Here is a 15,294-nt window from a genome sequence, read left to right on the forward strand (position 1 = left end):
GCCGTCTCCACGAAGAAAAGGAGAGACAGAGGAAGAGAGGGAAAGCAAGAGAGAGAGAGAGAGGGAGAGAGCGAAAGACAGACAGACAGAGGGGAAAAGAGAAAGGAAATCCTATACAATAAAATAGAGAGATAAATGCGCTAGATAGGCAGTGTGGTGTTGTGTTTAGCCGTGATCCCGGGCGGTGCTATTTAAAGGGATGAATAAAGAGCAGTAACCTGATGAAGACTCTGAATGATGAAATCTCTCTGTGACTGAACTCAGCAAGCCAGTCAAGCTCAATGCAGATGCTGCTTACTCAATTGCTAGCATGAGCCTCCTTCCCTCTCTCAGCAACCTCTGTCTCTCACAGTAGCCCAGAGAAAAACACAAACACTACCAAAGGAGATGTACCTTTCAGACGTTAAAACCATGTTTCTTTCCCTTGTCCTAAATAAAAACCTTTGTATTGTAAATTCATAGAAAACATTGTATTGTGTATTGTCCCATTTAACGTTCACAGACAGGCACACAGAAACACACATCTGTAATTCTAATCGTCAAGGCGCAGGTCAGAACAGAGAAAATGGGGAGCCTGAAAAGGGATTACATAAGAGACTGCAGTATTTCGGTCTTTCTTTTGTGTCCTTTTTGGGTGAGCAGGAACTGTTCCTTAATTTGGGCGAGACTCTTTCATCTAATCTTATCAGAATAACAGCTAAAACAGAACGCCATTCTATCAACCCCAATTACCAAATACTGATATCATTCCATTCAGTTAAGCTCACAAGAAAACTGAGCAACAGATATAAAAAAAACAAGATAAATAAACTGACGTCATCATAAGAAAGTAATAAATAAATACATGTATTCTTATTATACCAGAAACACATGAGAAGAATGAAAAAGAAACAGAAAGAAATATGTAAAGCGTTCCTCATTCTGTGACTGCACCAAAAAGACAAAGAAATCACCAGTCAAACTGTGAACAGAGTGTACTGTGATCTGATCAATGCAACATCCACTGGAGTTATTTTCTGCTTCAACATTATTACGCAACACACAGACAATGTTGTTAGCGCTTTTACAGCCCTCGCTGTGAAAACAACCTTCGTAGACACTTCTATAATGAGACTTATACTGTTCAAGTGTTCGTCTATAAATGCAGAAGTTCCACAAGACGTACGTCCACATGAAGGAGTGAATTTCCAAAAGCATAACATATCTCTCTCTCTTTCTCTCTCTCTCTCTCTGTTAAGTCAGGAAGAAAAACCCTCCAAAACGACTTTTCACCGGAGGAGCTCAAGAAGATATTGATGTCATTTTAGAAACGCATTAGCTGGGACACACTCGATGTCAAACATCTGAATTGATGCTGTTAGAAATGGTTGTGACAAAAAGTACCATGAACAAATCTTTTTTCTCTTTACACTTTTTAGTGTCAGCTGTTCTAACAATCTACAGTTTCATATTTTCATTTTGTCCATCAAATGTTCTGACCCCAGGATCAAAGACAGTTAAAACCTACACATCCATGTGGAAGATACTATCAATGCTCTCAATGTAAATATAACAATGATATAACAACAGCTAAGCATGCAGGAATACGCACATTTACACTTGTATGTAAGGAGCACTGCAACAGAGAACAGTCTATGATGCAAACAGGACATATTGCAGTCTATGATGCAAACAGGACACACACACACACACACCCGGGGACCCATAGAGTCTCTGTTACAGGCTGTATGTGTGTGTCAGTGTGTGTACAGTATATGTCTGTGCGTTCCTCCATGCGAGTGTGTGGCAGTCCCCTGCCCGTGTGGGGGCCAGCTGGTGTGTGTGTGTGTGTGTGTGTGTGTGTGTGTGTGTGTGTGTGTGTGTGTGTGTGTGTGTGTGTGTGTGTGTGTGTGTGTGTGTGTGTGTGTGTGTGTGTGTGTGTGTGTGTGTGTGTGTGTATGTTGGACGGTCTGCTATAACAGACGGGTGGTCTCTGCCTGGGCTGTAAAGGTGATGAGTGAGGCCCATTTGAAGGCTGGACGAGGCAGGTTAGCCCTGAACAGTCTTATCATATTTTATACACACACACACACATTATTTGATATGCTCACTCTCCCATGCCTTACCATATCTTTTATGGTGGCAATAACACAGAGGCAGCCTGCCACTGCACATGCTGCCTGCCCACAGCGGCATTAAGACACACACGCACACACACGCACACGCGCACACACACACACACACACACACACACACACACACACACACACACACACACACACACACACACACACACACACACACACACACACACACACACACACACACAGAGATAAATAGACACAATTCCTACGTACAATATTTGCCACAAATATACAATTTTCCAACAGAAAGCCTCTTTCCAATACAAAATCTAAAAACATACTCACTCAGTCAACCACGCAAAAAAATCCAGATAGACATAAAGGCTAAATTACAAAGTAAGCCAAAAACCATTTAGTTCTATTGCCTAATCCACCATTCAACAGACACCTGTCTTTGTTTGACTGGCCATTGAACACACACACACACACACACACACACACACACACACACACACACACACACACACACACACACACACACACACACACACACACACACACACACACACACACACACACACACACACACACACACACACACACACACACACACACCAAGGTTATTATAACTGAAACTAAAACAAAAACAAATCATGAAAAGCAATTTAGTAAACTGAAATCAAATAATTAACATAGCAATTTGAAAAACTTAAACTATACTGGAACTATTATATTTGACTCAAAACCAACTAAAATAAAATACAACCATCATGAATTATGTTCAGTTTTAGTTTTTGGGGTGCATAAATAGAATGGGGATTTCAAGCTTTCTTTTGGAATGGTATTTTCAAGCTTCTGAATCTGGCGGGTCATACTGAGATTGATTTAAAGGTAGACTCAGCGAGATGACGTTGCCACGAGCAGCACTGCAGATATTGGACCCGTTTGAGTTGTAAGGCTAAATCAACCGACTGTAGACGAAAGTCGAGGAGGGAAGTCGGGGGAGGTGCATCTGCGACAGCTGAAAGACGGACACTGATGTGGTTTTCTAACAGCAAGGTTCAGATCAACTTGGCAGTGTTGCCATTGTTTATAAAAGGTTTTCTTTATAATGTCGAAATAAACATGTTTCTAACCCCAATATCAGACATTCACAAACTGAAATCATAAAATAATATTGTGTGTGCATTGTACAATCAATCAGTGAGAGACAGCTTAAAGTATCACATTTATTTGTACTATATATCCACCGTACACATAAATCACAGCCAAATGGTTCCTGGTTCAGTCATGTCTTTGGTCACATCCATGTGGGTCAAACAAAAACACCCTAATGATTGGTTGACAATAGAGCCTCCCACAATGCAGGTGATGGCTGCAGTATGAAGTTGGTGAAGAGCAACTGCAGAAACTTGCAGTCAAAACATCATGACCTTTGATCACATATATCTGTTTTTAAGTTCATGCAGTCGACAAGTAGGTGCAAGTCGGAAAATGTGTATCCCCAGAATGCAACACATGTTGAAAGGCGGTGACAAACGATGGTCATCGACTTAACAAAAATGTTCCGCTTCAACAAGCGTGCACGATGCAAGACTCAAACAGAGTATCTGCACATGAGCATGGGAGCGCCTCATACTTGCAGAACGTGATAGCTACTGGACCAAAACAGTGGAGAAGTTTATCTTCGCGCTTCAATGCTCCTGGTTGTTGTGGAAATTGACCCACTACTACTGTGTACTTGGTGCATCTTCATCTTGCTGAGTCTGACTTTAAAGCTAACTTAACCTATGACCTGACCCATCACCTTATTCATTACTACCCCACAGTGGCAAGAAGTGACATTCCAAAAAACACAAACTATACAACACATAAATGTCTTCTAGCCTCCCACACATATGTTACTTTCTGTCCCTAACACTAAAACTGAAACCAAATAATTAAAAAAACGAATAATAATAATCATTTAAAAACATTTTTTTTATAAAACTTAAACTAAATAAAAATGAGTAAAAGTGGAATGGAAAATTAATTGAAACTAAACTGAATTTCCAATAAAAATCTTCACACTAACAGAAATAAACTAATATAAAAACACAAAACCATAACAACCTTGACACAAACACACGTACGCACACACACTCTTCCCACATTCACTCCTCTATGTGCGTTGTTATGTCAGTTGACTAATGTCCAAGGGTAATTACATTGGCAGAATTTTAACTCATGTGTTTGTGAAGGCACTTTTTAAAACATACACTCCAAAAAGTACAAGTTAAAAACAACCCTATTTGTTTTTTTGTAAACCCACTGCTGGGTAAATATTGGACAGAACACACACTGGGTTATTTTAGCAAGCCGGTTGGGATGCGTGAATAACCCTACATGCTGGGTTGTTGGGATTACCCAAACGTGGGTTCATTTAAAACATGGGTTATTCCATTTTTAGTAAAAATGTTTTATCCTTAGGTTATTTTTTAGGAGGTGTGGTTTATTAGTGGTGTGGCTTTCAGATTGTTATTTTTGGCCCCCGTGAGAGTAAATATCATCCCTGTTCATCATCTTAAGTTTGTCCACTGCAAATTGAAACTTTCCTTGAATATTTTGGCAAATGACATATATAACAAAGTGCTAACTATCCTAACATTGGGATAATCGTAGGCTTTTAAAACATGTTAAACTCTGAAATCTGTGCGAATGAATATGATAAAGTCTGCTTGAAACACTTTAGTTGTTTAGTGTATAGTTATCCCTGATAAAATCAGTGTCAAGCTGAAAGTTCATTGAATTCTGGTTGAGTTAACACTGACAGAAACCAGGTTTCCATCCAACCTTTTTATGCGAGTGAAGTACATGTCAGATAAAAAATGTCATGACAGGCCTGATGGAAACAGCAAATGTAAACGTTCCAAATGTTGACACAACAAAATAGGCTCAACAAGGTGGGATCTTTTTGTGTTGGTAAAATGTAATATGCGAGAAACGGCGGTGGAAAAACTTTTATGAGAAAGTACTTATAGAATAATCATCATATCGAAGTAAACTTGGAGTCATGACATGACATATTGTGTGGTCCTCCCACTATGACTCGGGAAAGAAAGCATGCAGTTTATTAGACTACAGATGAAATAAATGATGGTGAACTTCACAGGGTGGTGAAAGTGCAAGGTGATCTTGACGCTCCTTTCCAATAAATATTTAGGGTCTTATTCTGGTGACATGATCGATGCTTGGCTGCCGTTTGACAAATAAAAATAATCTCGCTCTTCTGTCCATAATAATCTCATCATGTAACGTTAGTAGGCTTCACCCGCACTGTATCTACTAGCTGTTCACTATATTCACTATATAATGCAATTTTCATGTGACAAAACCATCAGTAGAGTTGAAAATGAGATGGAAACCCATTTACCTTGTATTTTTTATTTGGTACATGGGAATGTAACTGTAAAAGTTATTTTTATGTGGACTACGTCATGACGCACAGCCTTTTCTCCGCAACAAGTACATTTGATGGAAACACATCTCTTTTTGGAAAATACACATATTGTTTTTATGCTGAGTTTAGAAAATTCGCCAGACAATCTGTCGCCGATTGGATGGAGACATAGCTAGTGAGTAAAATACAAAACACATGGAAGTGATACAATTACCAAGACAAATAGTAGAATAAAAAGCTTGACATTATATCACATGGTAAAAAAACATTATTATCTAAAAGATAAGGGAGAGAGGGATGGCCCACGTTCAGCAGTAGGGTAGGTGGCGGGATGAGAGGGGGTGAGAGGAGGAAGACACATTGCCATGCAGCGCGAACGCGGAGAAGGGAAGTTAACAAAAAAGGAGAGAAAAGAGACGGAGGGGAGGAGAGAAGAGAAAGATGATGGGACAGTAGAAAAAAAGAAATACAAATAAGGAAGAGTAAGAGGAAAAAAAAGAGAGAGTAGAGAGAGAGAGAGAGAGACGGAGAGAGAGGGCAAAGAGAGGTATTATATCTAGTGTTCTTACCTCTGGGAGGTAGAGGAAGGCGGGGGGACATTGCAGAGAGTGGGGTAGCATCCCAGCACCGGAGAGCAGCACACAGCCAGAGTTAGCCATGGAGCACAGCATTGAGAGGCGGGATGACTTACGCATAGAGAACACTGAGATACACTCTATCTAGCACTCTGTCTATCTTCCTTCTCTTCCTGTCTGTACGTCTTTTTCTCTCTTGTCTGTTTATCTCTTTATAATCTCTACTGGTGTCCTGTTTTGGTCCGGCAGTTCTGTTTTTATTTTCCTCCTAATTCACTTCTTTCTTGCTATAAAAGAACTGCTAGAAAGTTATGGGAATCACACACACACTGGCGCGGACGAGCGTCGGACGGATAGAAGCATATGTGGTGGGGGCTGACGCCTGCCTCTTCTGTTCTCCTGTTTTCTCTCTGTTCTCTCTGTTTACTTTGACAGCGAGGGAGAAGCCTATGCACGAGTGCAGGAGACTAGGGGGAGGGACCAGGGGCTGGGATAGGGGGGTAGGAGCAGGGGGGAAGAGAAAAGAGGGGGAAGGGTGGAAGCATTCCGCAACAGAAGGGGGAGGTCCTGGGAAGATGGAGGGAATGATTGGAGGAGAGTGGTTGGAGAGAGAGAAAGAGAGAGAGAGAGGGATAAACAGGAGAGGGAGCGGGGAAGTCTCAGGGGTATTCTAACATCAAATGGCCCAGTGCGTGCATGCGTGCGTGCGGACATTGATATTGGAGCAGGTGATCGGTGCGGTTGGTTAACCCTTCCTGGTGAGGTACGGGCACAGGACCGGGTGTGTGCGACGATAATAACGGACGGAATGACTGCCAGTACCATTGTAGGACAGGATAAATGTTTTGGTTTACCTGCATTAATCTCGAATTCATCTCTTTCCTGTGCCTTTTGTTTATGCATTACGTTTCTGTACAATGCTTTATCCATTATTCATATCTCAAATAAATTTCGTTGTTTACACAGGAGGAATTAGAGATATTTTTATTTCCCCAAAAATTAAATACAGCTATTAGGTTTTGCATCCAAAATGACCTATTTATGCTTTGAGAATTCATCTTATTCTCCTATGATTAAACAAAAAATAATAGTAATTGCAAGGTGGAATATGCACACGTAAAGAATTCCATTCTAATAGTAAAACAATGAAGAGCTCATGCAGGAATAATGCACATGCTTTATGTATTTGAAAATCGAAGGAGTTGCGCAATGGCTTAATTCAATTTGGAGCCACGCTGTTCTGAAGCTGCATTATAAAGCGTATCATTTCCCTAGAAAGAATACTGCTAATAACAGAATACTAATAATAAACTAGCACTGCTTCTCTCTCTGGGGTTTACAGGGACACACAGCACTATTTTCAGCATTTCTCAGAGTGAGTGTGTGTGTGCGCGCGTGCGTGCATCTATGTGTGTGCGTGTGTGCGTGCGTGCGTGCATCTATGTGTGTGTGTGTGTGTGTGTGTATTACAACACTGACAAAATGTTTTAGTTTAATAAAGAATGCTGGGGTTGGCTGGTGTGTTGGAGGCAGGTTTTAGCGCAGGAGCTCCTCAGAGAGAATGCAGCACTCGCTAGCTGTGGTGGAGAGGGGGAAGAGGAGTGGAGGGAGAGAGAGGGCCGAGAGGAGAGGGAAGAGGAGTGGAGGGAGAGAGAGGGCCGAGAGGAGAGGGGAGAGGAGTGGAGGGGGAGAAAGGGCCGAGAGGAGAGGGAAGAGGAGTGGAGGGAGAGAAAGGGCCGAGAGGAGAGGGAAGAGGAGTGGAGGGAGAGAAAGGGCCGAGAGGAGAGGGAAGAGGAGTGGAGGGGGAGAGAGGGCCGAGAGGAGAGGGAAGAGGAGTGGAGGGAGAGAGAGGGCCGAGAGGAGAGGGAAGAGGAGTGGAGGGAGAAAGAGGTTCGAGAGGAGAGGGAAGAGGAGTGGAGGGAGAGAGAGGGCCGAGAGGAGAGGGAAGAGGAGTGGAGGGAGAGAGAGGGTCGAGAGGAGAGGGAAGAGGAGTGGAGGGAGAGAGAGGTTCGAGAGGAGAGGGAAGAGGAGTGGAGGGAGAGAGAGGGCCGAGAGGAGAGGGAAGAGGAGTGGAGGGAGAGAGAGGGTCGAGAGGAGAGGGGGAAGAGGAGTGGAGGGAGAGAGAGGGCCGAGAGGAGAGGGAAGAGGAGTGGAGGGAGAGAGAGGGCCGAGAGGAGAGGGAAGAGGAGTGGAGGGAGAGAGAGGGTCGAGAGGAGAGGGAAGAGGAGTGGAGGGAGAGAGAGGTTCAAGAGGAGAGGGAAGAGGAATGGAGGGAGAGAGAGGGCCGAGAGGAGAGGGAAGAGGAGTGGAGGGAGAGAGAGGGCCGAGAGGAGAGGGAAGAGGAGTGGAGGGAGAGAGAGGGCCGAGAGGAGAGGGAAGAGGAGTGGAGGGAGAGAAAGGCCGAGAGGAGAGGGAAGAGGAGTGGAGGGAGAGAGAGGGCCGAGAGGAGAGGGAAGAGGAGTGGAGGGAGAGAGAGGGCCGAGAGGAGAGGGAAGAGGAGTGGAGGGAGAGAAAGGCCGAGAGGAGAGGGAAGAGGAGTGGAGGGAGAGAGAGGGCCGAGAGGAGAGGGAAGAGGAGTGGAGGGAGAGAGAGGGCCGAGAGGAGAGGGAAGAGGAGTGGAGGGGGAGAAAGGGCCGAGAGGAGAGGGAAGAGGAGTGGAGGGGGAGAGAGGGCCGAGAGGAGAGGGAAGAGGAGTGGAGGGAGAGAGAGGGCCGAGAGGAGAGGGAAGAGGAGTGGAGGGGGATACAAAAAGCAGAGAGAATTGTAAGGCTGGTTCAAACAAGGATTTTTCCCTCTCCTTTAGTTTCTTCCCCTCTCTTTCTTTCTCCCATTCACATACACACCCTCTAACAACAATCTAAAATAGAGAGAAACTTTTGAAGGTGATAGAGGAAGGAACAGACCCAGTCACCTAGTACTGTATGGCAGCATTATTACATGCAGTTTCATCCCTCTTCATTTTCTACATGATTACAATTACGGTGCAGTCCAAGGGCGGACACAGACAGACACGGGGCTGATTGAATGGCACTGTAATATCCAATCTAGCTTATAACGTTTCATTATTTACCAATATTACTCCGATGGGCTGTCACACACGGTGGTAGTGAGCGTGTGTGTAATTGTTGTGCATCCCTGTTGTATAATGCATAATGGGTTTATATGGTATCACACATATCAGTCATGCTTCGCTTCAAACCAACTGCGCTCTTTCAATATCACCTTCTTCTACTTTTAAATACACTGGAAAAAACTCATCTTATTAAAAAGAGGCACATTTTCTTTATGCACGTTTATGTTTTATATTACCATGTAACACATCAATAGCAGAAAGATCATCCCAAATTATTTTCATATTAATCCATGGAAATTACAACCATGTTTTTTGTTGGGTCATTATCATATTCCCTATTGATCTTGTCCTTGCCTTGTCTCCAGAAAGTTCACTGGGTAAAGTTTGTATTTATTTATTTACTTTTTGAACTAGTACCTGGACTTAAAATACCTGTGACACTGAGGCATCAAAGGCATGGAGCCTTAACTTCAAAGCAGTTTGAACTTATTGAAATATTTATTGTTTTTTTTTCTCATGACATATACTCTCCTGTTTATTGACACAATGCAAAGCATGAGAGAGGGAGAAAGGGGAGGTAGGAAGGAGGAGAGAGAGGTGGGATGAGAGGGAAAGAGAAAGTGGAGGAAAAAGGGAGGAGTGACTGTGTGTATGCTTGCAGGTGCGTGCGTCTGTGTGTATCTGAATGTGTGAGTGTGTGTCTCAGCAAAGTGGGAGTCAATTGCTGTAATAAAATACAGTGCAACACAGATACAACAAAAAGTACCCACATTACTAAGAGATGAGAGCTGCGGCCGCACATAGCAGGAAGAGAGGCCAGCTCGTATGCAAAAGACAGAGGTGGTAGGTTGACTTCACTCTGCAGGAAAGTCACTTTAAAACACAGCGGTGAGGGAAGCAGCAGGCAGAGACCCAGCTGGTTATGGTAAAAGAGAATAGTTGAGTGGAATCAAAGGTATGGAGAGGCATGATGATACTTGACAGGGTGTACATGGTGCTGTACTCTACTGTAAGATATTAGGCATTCTCCTTCTCTGCTCTGCCCCTGAGGTGCTTGTCCTCGGCAAGGTGGAATGCCACTCACTTATACTTTCTTCAGTTCGAGATGGTCTGTTGTCTCTCTCTCGCTCGCTCACTCTCACGCTCACAATCTCAAACAGTTTAAATAGATGAAAAGGCACTCGCCCACATATGAGAATTCAAAAGGTTCTTTGTTAATTCCAGGCATAGATTTCCTAAGGCATTGTTTCCCAACCCTGGTCCTCGAGTACCCCCAACAGTACACATTTTTATTGTAACCCTGGTCCTCGAGTACCCCCAACAGTACACATTTTTATTGTAACCCTGGTCCTCGAGTACCCCCAACAGTACACATTTGTATTGTAACTCTGGTCCTCGAGTACCCCCAACAGTACACATTTGTATTGTAACTCTGGTCCTCGAGTACCCCCAACAGTACACATTTGTATTGTAACTCTGGTCCTCGAGTACCCCCAACAGTACACATTTTTATTGTAACTCTGGTCCTCGAGTACCCCCAACAGTACACATTTGTATTGTAACTCTGGTCCTCGAGTACCCCCAACAGTACACATTTGTATTGTAACTCTGGTCCTCGAGTACCCCCAACAGTACACATTTGTATTGTAACTCTGGTCCTAGAGTACCCCCAACAGTACACATTTGTATTGTAACCTTGGTCCTCGAGTACCCCCAACAGTACACATTTGTATTTTAACCCTGGACAAGCACACCTGATTCAACTAATCAAGCCCTCAATGAGTTGAATGAGGTGTGTTTGTCAAGGCTACAACGAAACTGTGTAATGTTGGGGGTACCCAAGGACCAGGGTTGGGAAACACTGTCCTAAGGCAGACATAGTCTGCTTCCCAAATGACACCCCCTTCCCTATTTAGTGCACAATTTTTGACCAGAGCCCTTTTCAAAAGTAGTGCACTACTTAGAGAATAGTGTGTTTTTGGAAACGCCCTCATTGTGAAAAAAAGGACCGTATGGATATCTTTGGTCGCAATCCCTCCAGACTTTGAACTACACTCTATCACCACTGCAGCAGGATAGCCAGCTCCGTCCTCTGGCAGCTTGATCACACAGCAGCCCAAGAACAGGGCCTTGTGCTGGGGCTAAGAGCAGGGAGAGGAGGGGTGGAGGGGTGGACGGCTGGAGGTAGGTGTACATATCATGATATATTTTCATAGAACTGTACAGAACATCCTTAATTCTGCTTTACTTATAAACTCAGCAAAAAAAGAAACGTCCCTTTTTCAGCACCCTGTCTTTCAAAGATAATTCGTAAAAATCTGAATAACTTCACAGATCTTCATTGTAAAGGGTTTAAACACTGTTTCCCATGCTTGTTCAAAGAACCATAAACAATTAATGAGCATGCACCTGTGGAACGGACGTTAAGACACTAACAGCTTACAGATGGTAGGCAATTAAGGTCACAGTTATGAAAACTTAGGACACTAAAGAGGCCTTTCTACTGACTCTGAAAAACACCAAAAGAATGATGCCCAGGGGCCCTGCTCATCTGCGTGAATGTGCCTTAGGCATGCTGCAAGGAGGCATGAGGACTGCAGATGTGGCCAGGGCAATAAATTGCAATGTCCGTACTGTGAGACTAAGACAGCGCTACAGGGAGACAGGACGGACAGCTGATCGTCCTCGCAGTGGCAGACCATGTGTAACAACACCTGCAGAGGATCAGTACATCCGAACATCACACCTGCGGGACAGGTACAAGTGCCCGAGTTACACCAGGAATGCACAATCCCTCCATCAGTGCTCAGACTGTCCGCAATAGGCTGAGAGAGGCTGGACTGAGGGCTTGTAGGCCTGTTGTAAGGCAGGTCCTCACCAGACATCACCGGCAACAGCGTTGCCTATGGGCACAAACCCACCGTCGCTGGACCAGACAGGACTGGCAGAAAGTGCTCTTCACTGATGAGTCGCTGTTTTGCCTCACCAGGAGTGAGTTTATCGTCGGAAGAACGAGCGTTACACCGAAGCCTGTACTCTGGAGCGGGATCGATTTGGAGGTGGACGGTCCGTCATGGTCTGGGGCGGTGTGTCACAGCATCATCTGATTGAGCTTGTTGTCATTGCAAGCAATCTCAATGCTGTGCGTTACAGGGAAGACATCCTCCTCCCTCATGTGGTACGCCTCCTGCAGAATCATCCTGACATGACCCTCCAGCATGACAATGCCACCAGCCATACTGCTCGTTCTGTGCGTGATTTCCTGCAAGACAGGAGTGTCAGTGTTCTGCCATGGCCAGCGAAGAGCCCGGATCTCAATCCCATTTAGCACGTCTGGGACCTGTTGGATCGGAGGGTGAGGACTAGGGCCATTCCCCCCAGAAATGTCCGGGAACTTGCAGGTGCCTTAGTGGAAGAGTGGGGTAACATCTCACAGCAAGAACTGGCAAATCTGGTGCAGTCCATGAGGAGGAGATGCACTGCAGTACTTAGTGCAGCTGGTGGCAACACCAGATACTGAGAGTTACTTTTGATTTTGATCCCCCCCTTTGTTCAGGGACACCTTATTCCATTTCTGTTAGTCACATGTTTGTGGAACTTAACCAGTTTATGTCTCAGTTGTTGAATCTTGTTATGTTCAAACAAATACTTACACGTTAAGTTTGCTGAAAATAAACGCAGTTGACAGTAAGAGGACATTTCTTTTTTTGCTGAGTTTAGTATATATGCACTAGCTTTAAGGTGTTAAAGCAGCATTGTTTCAAGGCCACCCTATAACTTTGCATAGGCTAAAATGTGATGATTATTTAGAGGAAAAGTGAAGGTCCAGCTTGATTTGTATCCATTGAAGACCATAGCCAAAGCCTGTCCTGACTCAGACCTAACACAGAGTGGGAGAGGAAAAAGGAGGAGATTTAAAAAAAAGGGGTAAAAGCGTGTGTGTGATGGCGATGCTCAATGGAGTGTGTGTGGATGAGATGAGTGGTGATTCAACGTGCTAGGAAGGCTCCAGAACACCCGCGACGCTCCATCAACCTTTACAAAACCTCCCGTCAGCAAATGTCTGTGATAGAGCTGAAACACCAGGGTTCACACCGGGGCTTCACACAGCTTCATGCACACACACAGGCGTCTATACGCACACGTGAATGCACGCACACACACACACACACACACACACACACACACACACACACACACACACACACACACACACACACACACACACACACACACACACACACACACACACACACACACACACACACACACACACACAACCACGCACGCATGCACCCACACCATGGGTTCACAGTGAGGCTGGAACCGGGGGTAAGGACCTGCAAGGTTCAACGTGGCACGGCAGAAAACATTCTCACTAAGCACTTCACATCATTCACACTCACAGGATAACTACCCAGCTAGCACAAAATGGCTTTTGTATATGTCAGACCACATGGCATGCTAGCTCCATCCTGGTGGCGCTGTGGCGTAGGTATAGAGAACAGAAGGTTTGAATCTCACTGATGCCGCGTCAAAATAAATAAGTAATTCAACGAATAAAACAACATTTTAATTCCCTTCAAATAACCTGTAATTTCCATGACCTATCATTTCCTTTCTCAGAGGGTTAATGAAACATTCCAGGAAAGCTTTCAAGGAAATGAAATGAAATGTTCAATGAACCGCAACTTCCACAGAACCAACGGTTCTAGCTGGGTTCTCTCTCACACACCCACACTGGATCTTGAATCTTGCGCGCCCTCTTTCTCTATCCAACAAGATGGGTAGGAATTTTAAGAATCAACTAACCAAATCAAATGAAAGTTTATTTGTCACGTGCGCCGAATACAACAGGTGTAGACTTTACAGTGAAATGCTTACTTACAGGCTCTAACCAATAGTGCAAAAAAGGTGTTAGGTGAACAATAGGTAAAGAAATAAAACAACAGTAAAAAGACAGGCTATATACAGTAGCGAGGCTATAAAAGTAGCGAGGCTACATGCAGACACTGGTTAGTCAGGCTGATTGAGGTAGTATGTACATGTAGATATGGTTAAAGTGAGTATGTATATATGATGAACAGAGAGTAGCAGTGGCGTAAAAGAGGGGTTGGCGGGGGGGTGGTGGGTGATTTGATCTCATGGCTTGGTTTTTGCTCTGACATGCACTGTCAACTGTGGGACCTTATATAGACAGGTGTGTGCCTTTCCAAATCATGTCCAATCAATTGAATTTACCACAGGTGGACTCAAATCAAGTTGTAGAAACATCTCAAGGATGATCAATGGAAACAGGATGCAACTGAGCTCAATGAATACTTATGTAATTACGATATTTCTGTTCTTATTTGTAATACATTTGCAAACATTTCTAAAAACGTGTTTTAGCGTTTGTCATCATGGGGTATAGTGTGTAGATTGATGAGAATATATATATTTTTAATCCATTTTATAATAAGGCTGTAACGTAACAAAATGTGGAAAAAGTCAAGGGGTCTGAATACTTTCCGATTACACTGTATATTTTGACAGTTTGCCTTTTCTGAATGTGTTTTTCAATGTGTTTCTATGGGCTTTAGTAGTAAAGGCAAAAATCTATATTTTATCAAATCATTTTTTTAAATATGTTTTTGATACCTAAAGGGGTCCTAAAAATCTAAATCAAATAGCTAAATGATCCATAGTATGATCATCTTAAAACAATTCCATATGTCAGCTTAGCACCCACCAACATCTTAGACTCTAAGTAATGAAACAGGGTGGATCAGTCAGAAACCAGCCTCTTAGACTCTAAGTAATGAAACAGGCTGGACCAGTCAGAAACCAGCCTCTTAGACTCTAAGTAATGAAACAGGCTGGACCAGTCAGAAACCAGCCTCTTAGACGCTAAGGAATAAAACAGGGTGGACCAGTCAGAAACCAGCCTCTTAGACTCTAAGGAATGAAACAGGGTGGACCAGTCAGAAACCAGCCTCTTAGACTCTAAGTAATGAAACAGGCTGGACCAGTCAGAAACCAGTTTCTTAGACTCTAAGTAATGAAACAGGCTGGACCAGTCAGAAACCAGCCTCTTAGACTCTAAGTAATGAAACAGGCTGGACCAGTCAGAAACCAGCCTCTTAGACTCTAAGTAATGAAACA

General features: G+C 43.8%; 1 protein-coding gene across 5 annotated transcripts in view; it reads right to left on the reverse strand.

Moving 5' to 3' along the window:
• The window catches only part of LOC115153505 (RNA binding protein fox-1 homolog 3), a 735,146-nt gene that overhangs the window by 150,841 nt on the left and 569,011 nt on the right, over positions 1 to 15,294 (reverse strand). The window contains exon 1 of one of the 5 annotated variants that reach the window (XM_029699002.1): positions 6,072 to 6,205. The exons of the other annotated variants lie outside the window; for them this stretch is intronic. Coding sequence (XP_029554862.1) covers positions 6,072 to 6,197 — 126 coding nt within the window. The 5' untranslated portion in view covers positions 6,198 to 6,205. Of the gene's footprint in view, positions 1 to 6,071; positions 6,206 to 15,294 lie in introns of those variants that run through there. 5 annotated transcript variants of the gene reach the window in all.

The sequence above is a fragment of the Salmo trutta genome, chromosome 18 (genome assembly GCF_901001165.1).
Source record: "Salmo trutta chromosome 18, fSalTru1.1, whole genome shotgun sequence".
NCBI lineage: Eukaryota > Metazoa > Chordata > Actinopteri > Salmoniformes > Salmonidae > Salmo > Salmo trutta.